This window comes from Tyto alba, unplaced genomic scaffold (assembly GCF_018691265.1).
Source record: "Tyto alba isolate M040663 unplaced genomic scaffold, T.alba_DEE_v4.0 Super-Scaffold_34, whole genome shotgun sequence".
Classification (NCBI taxonomy): domain Eukaryota; kingdom Metazoa; phylum Chordata; class Aves; order Strigiformes; family Tytonidae; genus Tyto; species Tyto alba.
In genome coordinates this window covers 820,961-831,385 of record NW_024881309.1, presented here as the reverse complement: position 1 = coordinate 831,385, position 10,425 = coordinate 820,961, and the positions used below count along the sequence as shown (strand labels likewise).

General features: G+C 61.3%; 2 protein-coding genes across 14 annotated transcripts; both read right to left on the bottom strand.

Annotated features, from left to right (window-relative positions):
* On the bottom strand, positions 1-1,638 carry ADRA2B (adrenoceptor alpha 2B). Its single transcript, XM_032991311.2, has one exon. The coding sequence runs from the start codon at positions 1,505-1,507 to the stop codon at positions 359-361; it is 1,149 nt and encodes a 382-aa protein (XP_032847202.2). The 5' UTR covers positions 1,508-1,638; the 3' UTR covers positions 1-358.
* Positions 1,639-2,199: 561 nt separating this feature from the next.
* On the bottom strand, positions 2,200-10,027 carry ELMOD3 (ELMO domain containing 3). Of its 13 annotated transcripts, none has more exons than XM_042801385.1 (11): positions 10,007-10,027; positions 9,683-9,787; positions 9,256-9,325; positions 8,885-8,950; positions 8,439-8,530; positions 8,088-8,211; positions 7,201-7,323; positions 5,663-5,793; positions 4,968-5,044; positions 4,702-4,829; positions 2,200-3,907 (listed from the first exon to the last, which is right to left on the bottom strand). In XM_042801385.1, the coding sequence occupies exons 2-11, from the start codon at positions 9,755-9,757 to the stop codon at positions 3,702-3,704; spliced, it is 1,092 nt and encodes a 363-aa protein (XP_042657319.1). In that variant the 5' UTR covers positions 9,758-9,787; positions 10,007-10,027; the 3' UTR covers positions 2,200-3,701. The 13 variants fall into 13 exon arrangements, with proteins under 13 accessions (XP_042657319.1, XP_042657320.1, XP_042657318.1 ...); XM_042801386.1 differs by having other exon boundaries at positions 9,683-9,760; positions 10,007-10,024; XM_042801384.1 differs by lacking the exon at positions 10,007-10,027 and having other exon boundaries at positions 9,683-9,970.
* Between the last annotated feature and the right edge of the window lie 398 nt (positions 10,028-10,425).

Genomic DNA, 10,425 nt, shown 5'->3' with positions numbered 1-10,425 from the left:
TTTTTTTTTTTTTTTTTTCTTATTACAAAATATCTTTTATTGTTAAAAGGCAGCGATGCCACCTCGGGGGGGCGGGGGGTGTGTGTGTGTGGGGGGGGGGGGTGTGTGTCCGTCCCCGGCCCCCAGGAAAATCTGTCAGTGAGAGAAGGCAGCAAGCAGGCAGGCGCCAGCAGTGGGGGGAAACCCCTCGTCACTTCGGGGGGGCTTCAACCCCCCACCACCACCACCCCCCCCACCACCCCCCCAAACCTGAGGGATGCTCCAGGCGGCGAGTGCAGCCAGGAGGAGGAGGGGGAAGGAAGGGGGGAGCCAGAGCCCCTCACCAGAGCCCCTCACCAGAGCCCCTCACCAGAGCCCCTCACCAGGGTGTCGGGGCTCGGCGGCGGCAGAGGAGGCGTCGGAAAGCCTTGCGGAAGTCCTGGTTGAAGACAGTGTAGATGACGGGGTTGAGGGAGCTGTTGCAGTAACCGATCCAGAAAAAAAACTGGAAGACGCCGTCAGGGACCTTGCAGCGCCGGGGGCAGAGAGCGCCCAGGCTGTAGAGGAAGAAGAAGGGGAACCAGCAGAGGACGAAGACGCCAATGACCACGGCCAAGACGAAGGTGAAACGCTTCTCCCGGTTGATCTGCGTCTTCCTCCTCCAAGGGTTCAACGCCGGCGGCCGACGTGCCAGCACCACTTGCCCCGTCCCGGTGGCCAAGGTGTCCCTGGGGCGCCCCTCGGGCTGTGGGGAGGTCCCTGCCCCACGGCTGGGGGGCGCTGGGGGCTCCTCGGGGCTCAGCAGCGAGGTCCTGTCCGCCGGCGGGCAGGCGGCCCCGGGGGGTCCCGCGCCGGCCGGGGGGGTGACGTTGGGTGGTGCCGGTTGCGGCGGTTTGGCGCCGGCGGGGTGGGAGCGGTGGCGGCGTTTGGCGATCAGGTAGATGCGCAGGTAGACGAGGATCATGATGAGGCACGGGGCGAAGAAGGAGCCGACGCTGGAGGAGAGGACGTACCAGGCCTCCTCGTTGAGCTTGCACTGCGGCCGCTCCCCCGCCGCTGCCTTCTTCTCCCCCTTGTAGACCAGGGGCGGGAGGGAGATGACGGCCGCGATGGTCCAGACGATGAGGATGCTGCACTTGATGCGTCGCGGTGTCCGCTTGGCGTTGTACTCGATGGCACGGCTGACCGACCAGTAACGGTCCAGGCTGATGGCACAGAGGTGGACGATGGACGAGGTGCAGAAGAGCACGTCCAAAGCCAGGTAGATCTCGCACCACGTCTTCTCGAAGTACCAGTAGCCCAGGAGCTCGTTGGCCAAGGAGAAGGGGATGATGAGCGTGGCCACCAAGATGTCCGCGGCCGCCAGCGACACCAAGAAGAGGTTTTGGGGGGCCCGCAGCGAGCGGCTGCTCAGCACGGCCATGATCACCAGCACGTTGCCCGCGATGGTGAAGAGCACCAGGAAGGTGATGGCAGCGGCGATGGCAGCGGTGGCTTGCGCCGAGTAAACCCCCTCGGGACCCTCCATCGTCCCCGCCGGCCGCGGGCTCCGGCCGCCGGCGCTCAGCGGGGCCCCGGGGTGCGCAGGGGCGAGGCCGCGGGGTGGGGGGGGACCCCGGCGCCCCCCGGCGTGGTGCCCCCCGGGTTGCCCGCCCTGCCCGCTCCCCGCCCTGCCCGCATCCCGCCGGCCCTGCCCGCTGCCCCCCTGCCACCCCCCCACTTCCCGACTGGCACCCCCCACCCCCCCCCACCCCCCCAACTTCTCGCACCCCGCTGCCGATGCCGGTGCCGCCGGGGCTCTGCGCTGCCGGGCGCCGCCTCCGCGGGGTTTTAAGCGAACGAGGAGGGAGGCGGGAGGGGGGGGGACAGACAGACAGACAGACACACACACTGAGCCACCGCCCCCGGGGCGGAACCGGGGCGGGGGGGGGGGACCCGCGGCCGCCGGCGGGGCCGAGCTCCGCGCCTCCCCCCGCGTCCCTTTCCCCCAGCACCCACATCTCCCCCCCCCCCCCCCCCCAGCACCCGCCGCTCTCACTGGTACCTGCAGCCCCCACCCCACCCCCGACCCACAGGCTCCACATCCCTGGGAGACCCCCGCACCCCTCATCCACCCCCCCCCCCCAAAAAAAAAAACCAAACACCCCAAGTTGTCTTTCTTCTGAGCCCGGCTGCCTCCCCCTCCCACTGATTTACACGAGCATTTAGAATTAAAGAGAGATAAAAACCAGCACCGAGCTCCTTTTTGCTCATTTATTGTTGGGTTTTTTTGTTTCTTTGTTTGTTTGTTTGGTTTTTTTGGTTTTTTTTTTTGGCCAGGGGCAGCGTTTTTGGGCCCTGCCCCCAGGAAGGTGAGCACGTTTGCAGAGGGTAACAGCACTAGGCAGCACCGTACAGCGCTGCCAGCTCCACCCTTCTCTTGTTCAAAACGACCTTTTAGCTCCGGGTCTGGGCTTTTTAGGCTTTATTTTCCCCTCAATTTGAGGGTTGAAGGTACTTTTGGAGCATTTCCAAGCACCCGCTGACGCTCACATCAGGCCCGGAGCTGCCGTTACTGCTCCCGGCTCAGCCCCGGGGCTGTAATTCGGATTTGGGAAAGGGGGAAACTGAGGCACGGAGGGAGCGTGGTGGGAAACGGCCCCTCGGCCTCCGGGAACCTGTGAGCAAAACTCTCATCTCCTCTTCACCAGGGTCTTCCTGAAAGCCAGCAGCTGCCCTTGCAGACATGGAGGCTGGGAGGGATTTTTCTTCCCCCCCTTTCAGTGCTCTGGGCACTGTCTCACCACAGGACAGAATCTGACCCGGATTTCTTTCCTCCAGAGCAGCTTTTCTGCCACCGAACCCCAAATTTGGCTCCAAGGCACCAGGCAGACCCCGCTTCGCCCCTCCCTGCTCTCTGGAGCTGTCCTCTCCCCGTGGCAGAAACTAGAAGCAAACCCAAGTCCAAAAGTCTCCATTACATCAAGGAAAACTTTTTTTTCCCCTCATTAACTTATTTCGATGCTGCCATGCACAGTAACGCCCCAGGGAGGTCAGGGGGGCTCCCCAAACCCTGGGGGACAAGCTGTCCCCACTGCCCCAGCAACGGGGCTGTGCTCGAGCTCCTACCCCACCGTCAACGTGAAATTAAGGTGCTGCAGCTCAAAGTGTGTGTGTGTGGGGGGTTAAACCCTCCCCGGTGCTGCCAGAGCTGTGATTCGATTCAGGAGCTCTGTCACCGTGCTCCAGCTCTGCCTGGAGCGTCGCTAAACCTTCCTGGTGGGGGTAAAGACAGACAGGAGCACGAATTTGAGACAGCCAGCTGGACCACCCCAGCCCCCAGGGCTGGCGGCTCGTAAAATCCACCCGCTCTGCCACGTTTTCCCCCTTTGCTTTGGAAGAATTCTGCCTGGGGAGGCTTGAATCCTGCGGCTCGTCCCCCGCAGCACCCGGTGATGCTGACACGGCAGCCAGGACGCTTGTGGGGTGAGAGGGGGAAGGAACCGGCTGCTCTTTCTGGGGGTTCGGGGCAAAAATCTACCCCCTGTGGCGTCCCAGGCTCCTGACTGCCCTCAGCTGGGTCCCAGGCCCTTCTCTCACTGCGCTTCCTCCCACTGCTCCGCCGTCTCCCACCTCGACCCGCACGGCCCTTCCCGAGCCCCCCCCCACCCCGAACCAGAGGCGACGGCAGCAGCCGGGCACCCTCCAAGAGCCGGGCTCCCTGCGGCACCTCTCCCACCATTTCAGATCAGTCGGGCTTCTCCTTCCAGCTCGACCCGCAGGTCGCAGACGCCCGTGAACTCGATCTCCTCGCCGGGCCGGCTGCCGCCGCCGGAGGCCGAGGGGGAGGACAGTCGCTGAAAGCCGCCCGCCGCGGGGCTTCGGCTCACGTAGGCCTCCAGGGATTTCAGGAGCTGCCTCGGTTTCTTTTTGGCGGATAACTCCAGCTCTGAGGAGGTGAGAGGGAAACACATGAGGACAGAGAGCGAGGTCTGGATGGTGTTGGGGATGCGGTGCACAGGTTTTGACCTATACGTAATTTCTGGTGTCCCGCCGTATCCCCCTCAGGAAAGGGCGTGATTAGGTTTTGCTTGGGATGAGAGAACACGAAAAGCTTCTTGCTAAAAATCCCAGAGCTTGGCATCAGCCAGAGCTCCCCAAGATCCCCCCCAGGAGGGAAAGCCTGGGGAGAGCAGATCAAAGCTGAGCCTGACCGCGACAGCTGGACCCGGTTTTAAGAGGGAGCCATTAGCACAGCGCATCCGGGCGGCTCTGCTGACATCAGTCTCCTCCGGAGTAAATAACCCCGCTGGTTAAATTAGCACTCACCACGAAAAGCACGCTGTCGGCGACACTGCTTACACCCCGAGCCACAAACAAGGCTTACGCAACCGTGCTGCATGGTGTGAGCGAGCCTGGGGAGCCAGAAACGGCCCCGGTTGTCACCCACCTCAAGCCGCCGCGACACAGCAGCCCTCCGAACGCAGCGGGGGCTCCCGTGGGTGCTCAGCTTTAAGATTCGAGATGCAAAAAGCGGGGAAAAACACCCCACAGGGCACTCGGATTGCTGAAAATCTCAGCGTGAAGATTAAACAGGGAATGGTTGGGGCTCTCCGGGCGTCACGCCCCTCGGGGTCGGGCTCAGCAGGACACAAACGTGCTGAGAACACGTGGGGTTTCTCCTCGGGTTATTTTCCTTGGCTGGGAAAATGGGGGGGGGGGGGAAAGCGCGGGGAAACAGACCCTTCAGGAGGAAGCCAGAGTCGGTGACGGTCTTGTGCTGCCGTTTCCAGACACGGTAGAGCTGCAGGAAGGCGGCTGCGTGCAGGTCGTTCAGCACGGCGATAACCTGCTGCCGGCGGTTGCACTCCCTGGAGCGGGCGGAGAGGGGCTCAGCCGAGGGAGCTGCCGGCAGGAGGGGACCCCCTCGGCGGGAACCAGATGCTGTTTGAGACCCCAAAATCACCACCCAGCCCGGCTACGGAGCTGTTGGCCGCTCCAAACCTCACCTGGAGAGACGTTCCTCCCTCAGGGCCTGGATGACGATGCGGGTGATGTTCACGGACATGATGCAGAAGGGGAAATTCTGCAAGAGAATGAGTGTTGTCGCGGCTCAGCAAGGCAAAGCCTCCTCTCTTCGGGCAGGCGGAGGTGCCCAGACACCTCCAGCCCTTTTACGCTGCAGCCGTGTGGCCCCAAACCTCTGGGATGGCAGGCACAGGCAACAGGATAATACCACTAAGGATAAAGGCTTGGACGGATGTCGTGGGTCAAGCCAAGCTTGTATTCCGGCTTAAAACCAAGCATATCTGAGACTAAAATGCCAAGTTTAAGGAGACAGGCTCCCCTCACTCCCATTTTCACACCACGCTGCTCTTTGCATGCTTCTCCAGCCCTCTGAACCTGCATAAATTCAGCTCCCACCCAGGATCCCGGGAACAAATCTCAGATCTCCACCAGGACACTAAAATGTCATTCCCAGACTAAAGCCAACACCTGGAGCTTGGCTCCAGCCTCTGACCAGAGCTCCTCAGCAATTCGGGGACCACCTTCCTCCCCTCAGCAGCACAAGAGGGATTAAAGAGCAAAAAGATCAAGCCCTTACTCGGAAGGGAAGGTTTTTGCGCTTCCCTTTCCCCGAGTGTTAGAAATTAATAGGTAGATACCACTGCAGGGAGGAAGCGAAGAAGGCGGAAGGACGTGCCTGGGTTTCGTGCTGGGATAGTTTGAAAATCTCTTGAGCCAGAGGCAGAGTCTGAGGGTCCATGACGAAATACAGCAACTGCATCAAGCCCAGCATCCCCGTCCCACGCAGGTCAGTGCCGGGATCCACACCTGGAAGGAAGGGACAGCCCGGTGTCGCGCTCGGGTCACCTGTTTAAACGCTGTCACCATCCCTCAAGAGCAGAGGGATGCCGGGGATTCCCTTCAGGAATCGCATCCCGAGGGAAAGCTTTCAGGGAATTTCCCTAACTGGAGCCCAACGGGTGCCACCGCCTCTTTCATGTGGGCGTTAACAAGCCCTTGCTCTCCCACCCACCCACTCCTGCACCTTCTCTAAGTGTTAGCAGCTTCAAGCTCTACGCACCCCAGGGCACGTTTGGCTGGCAAACTAAAGCTTAAAACCAGTTGTGTACGCGACAGGATGGAGAATCAGGAGCTGTCTCCCTCCAGCTGAGGGTTTTAGGCTTCATTAAAACTCGGCCTATTTAACTCACAAGCCAACCAGCTCGAAAACTCCTGCGAGGCTGCACGCGGCAGCTTTAATCACGCTGTTTTTCTTACCCTGCTGAAGCTGAAAGCAACCTGCGATGCAACCTTAGTGACAGAGCCCTGACCTGCACGTCATTAATAAACCAGCCCTCTGGAGACGGCTCATTAGCTGCAGAGATTGCTGGCTAATGAAGAGCATTAACGACTTGGGCAACGTGGTGACGCCAACTCTTTCTTGTTACGCCCACGTTGGCTGGACACAGGCAACCGCGGCAGTGGGTGCTGGTGTTAGGTGGCCAACCAGTCCAGATGTCATACTGGTTGCAACAGCTGGCTGGGACAGTGACAGTTCTGCTACGAAACCAGGGCTCAGTGTTTGGGCCAGTTTTCTTTAATAGCTTTATCGACGATGGGGATCGAGTGGACCCGCAGGAAGTCTGCAGACAGTATCGAGGTGGGTGGGAGCGTTGATCTGAGGCTGCACCTCAAATACCGGGTTCAGTTTTGGGCCCCTCACTACAAGACAGACATCGAGGTGCTGGAACACGTCCAAAGAAGGGCAGGGAAAGCAGTGAAGGGCCTGGAGCACAAGTCCTGTGAGGAGCCGCTGAGGGAGCTGGAATAGGATGAGAGGAAGCGGCCTCAAGTTGTGCCAGGGGATGATTAGATTAGATATTAGGAAAAATTTCTTCACCAAAAGGGTTGTCAAGCACTGGAACAGGCTGCCTAGGGAAGAAGTGGAGTCACCATCCCTCGATGCATTAAAAGACGTGTAGATGTGGCACTCAGTGACATGGTTCAGTGGGACTTGGCAGTGTTGGGTTAACAATTGGACTTGATCTTAACGGTCTTTTCCAACCTCAGTGATTCTATGAAACAGCAGCAGGGATGGCAGCTGCATGAAGGGAGAGGGAAGGAGCAGCAAACCCTTTCTGCTGCCTCTGGATCCCATATCCAGCAGAGGGAATGGGACTAGTGCGATCTCTCTCAGCAAACCTTTCCCCCCAGAGGCCTCTCCCTCTGCCCTACCTTGAAAGCCAAGCTCTTCCCAGTGCGCCCCGTAGCGCGGGCAGCCCAACCTGGAGTGGGTCAGCTTCTTGTAAATGGTCTGCAGGATTCTCATGTGCACTCTCTCATTATTATCCAAACCACCTGGCAGAGAGAAAACACCCCTCAGCATCCCGGCCCTGCTGCTCTGGAGTGCCAGCGCAGCGATGTGGTGGGGAAAGAAACCACCACCAGCTGCAGGGTAAAGCCAGAGCCCAGCTGGAAAGAAGATCGGGCAGCTAAGAGCAGCTGATGGTGTCAGGGAGAATGTCCTGGCTGTGTTTATCCGGCTGGAGGGGAGATGGGAGGGAGAGGAAAAGGTGTTAGAAACACAATGTGACTGCGTGTTGTCTGAGCGTGGGGGTAATGGATAATTTGGGCATCACGTGAAGTTTTGGTGGTCAAAGCAGCACTGCCTGGGGAACCACGACCAAATGCAAACCACAGGCGAGGAGTTTGCAAGTGCTCAGCACGCGTGATCCACCACGGGACAGCCCGACACGACACACATCACGCCAAGGTACCGAGAGGATTCAGGTCTCGTTTGCTCTGGTCATGAAACGAGGAGTGGGAAGGGCTGTAGAGCTGTGGAGCATCTCCCTGGTGCCTTGTCAAGGCGTACACGCGGAACGGCGGCTGTGGCACTGCAGGAAGGGGTCACGAAATCCAGCACTCCTCCCCGAAAGCAAGCATGTCCGCAGCAGGGGAGCAGAGGTGATGGAAAAAATGCGTCCTTTGGGACGAGCAGCTGCCACAGAGTAAGTCAGCAGAACCCCCACTACACTCCTGAGCCCCCCTCGAGTTGAGTCCCAGGAGAACAGTGACGCTGGCTGGGGAGCAGCCGGCCCGGGGGTGGAGGGGACACTCACAGTGTGCCATGGCCAGAGCCAGCTCCCGCTCTCCCTGCAGCTGCGGCTGGAGCCGGGGAGGGCCAAAGAAGAAGTGAACCAGAGCAGCTAGGCCCTGCCTGCGTGCCATCGCCCGGACCTTCTTCTGCAGAGGAGAAAACACACAGAGAAACGATCAGGGCTGGGGGAATTGGGCAGGAGGAAAACCCACGGGCAAGCTGGGAGGGGCGGGATGACGCCAAGAGCTGAGCCAAGGGAGGGAAGGCAGAAGGGAAAGAGGAGAGCGCTGTGCTCCTCCCGCCACGCTCCCCTCTCCTACTTACTAAAACTACCCCCCTGAGAGAGGGCGAGAGCGCAGGGCCCTGCCCGTACCCGGCACTCGGAGAGGTCGGCTGTCTGGAAGTGCTGCAGCGCTTCATTGAAGGAGATCACGGGCGCAGCACTGGCCGACGTCCCCCCCAGCCCTGCAAGGGGGCAGAGAACGGAGTTACCCCCACCCCAGAGTCAGCCCTTCCCGCCCCCCTCCAGCTTCCCGGCACCGAAACAAGCTCCTGCCTCACGCCAGAGCGGCCGGCCCAGTGCGGGGAGCTCGCTCCCAGCTTCCAGCACGGCAGAGGGGCACTGGGGGGGAAGGGAGCAGGTCTCCCACCCCCTCCAGGCCTTCAGTCCTTTCCCCAGCTCTCCCCCACCCCCCAATAATGCCCCCGCAGCTGGACATCTGCTCACTCCTGCCCTCTGGGACCCAGGTCCCTTCCCCTGCCCAGACTTTTTCTGTCCAACTCTGTAACGACACCCCTTATCCCTGGCACTGGCTGTACCTGACTGGATCTCTTCCACAGCCTCCCATTCCTCCTGGGCTCGCCGCAGCTCCTCGCTGATCTCTGCCGAAGGAAAGGCACACTGGAGGTTAGAGTCAGCAGGGACATCCAGGGGATGTCTGCTCTTTTCCCCCAGCACTCCACAGAACAGAATTTCCCCTTCTCAGGGGAAAAATCCTAACCAGAGCCTCTCCTGAAATGCTGTAAGGTTTCTCCTTGGCAAGTTTGGGACAAAGCAAGGTGAAAGCTTCGCGATTCTGGAGCCAGATCTGCCTGTGAGCCCAGTGTCGGGTCGCTTAGGCTCCCTTCGAGAGTTTCCCCCAACCAGGAAACTTCAAGATTAGTACAGAGGAAGGAGAGGAAAAACTTACCAGCGCCCATGGGCTGCCCCTCTCCCTGCACGAGAGCCTGCAGGAGACCATTTTGTCTCAGAGCAGAGATCTAAGCGGGGACAGAGAGAGACACAACCATCACCCAGGAGAAACAGACCCTGAAAAAACAACAGATCCCTAAAATCCTGAGCTCCTCCCTCGGGGAACCAACCCCCTCCTCTGCTTGCAGGCTGAGGGCCCCGGGTGTGGGAACGGCTCAGACCCCCCCCCCCGGGCACGTTTTTGTTCCGTTAGCAGCTCAGGTAACAGGAAGGTCATTTTCGGTATGCCAAAGATCATTTTATATGGACATAAACGGATAAATAAAGCAACGACGTGGGGGGGGGGGGGGCGTGTGATACCGAGGGGCTGCCCGGAGCTCGGGGGGGGGGGCACCGCGGGGGAGGGGCTCGGGCCTGACACGCACGGGGACGGACTTGCCGGGCAGGTGGAACCGCTGCCGCTCCTCAGGCCGCTCCGAGGCCCCGGCGCCGCCGCTCATGCCCTGCGGGGAAGGTCAGCGGCTTCCCTCCTCGGCGGGAGCCGCAGCGGAGCCTCAGGTGGCGGGGCCGGGGGGGGGAACAGCCCGCCCCGGGCCCTCAGGGACCCCCCGGAGGCCTCAGGCCTCTCCCGCGGCCTGGCCCCGACACCAGCACCCTTCTCGGTTCCCGACCCCCCCCCGGAGCCGCCCCTGCCCTTTGACCCGCTGCCCTTTGACCCCGCGCCCACCGGAACGGGCGGTGGCACCTACCCGCCGGCTCCGCCGCCGCGCAGTGCGCAGGCGCCGCCGCGCTGCGTGCCGGGAGATGTAGTCCGCCGGAGGGGGAGGCGGCACAGACGGGACTGCAGCTCCCGGCATGCAAGCGCGGGGCGGCCGACGGCGGCGCGGGAGGGTCATACCGCGCGGAACGCGACCAGTGCCCGCTCCCAGTGCCCCCCCCCCCCCGGTCCCCCGGTGTCACCGACCAGCGCCCACCCTGCTCTCCCAGCGCTCCATACCAGCTCCCAGCTCCCGGTGCCCAGTACTAGTGCTCGGCATCAGCTCCCAGCTCCCAGTGCCAGGTCCCTGGGCCAAACACAAGCTCCCAGTTCTCAGTGTCAGCCCTCCGTTCTCCATAGCAGCTCCCAGTGGCAAATGCCAGCTCCCAGTGCCCAGTAGTACCCCCCAGT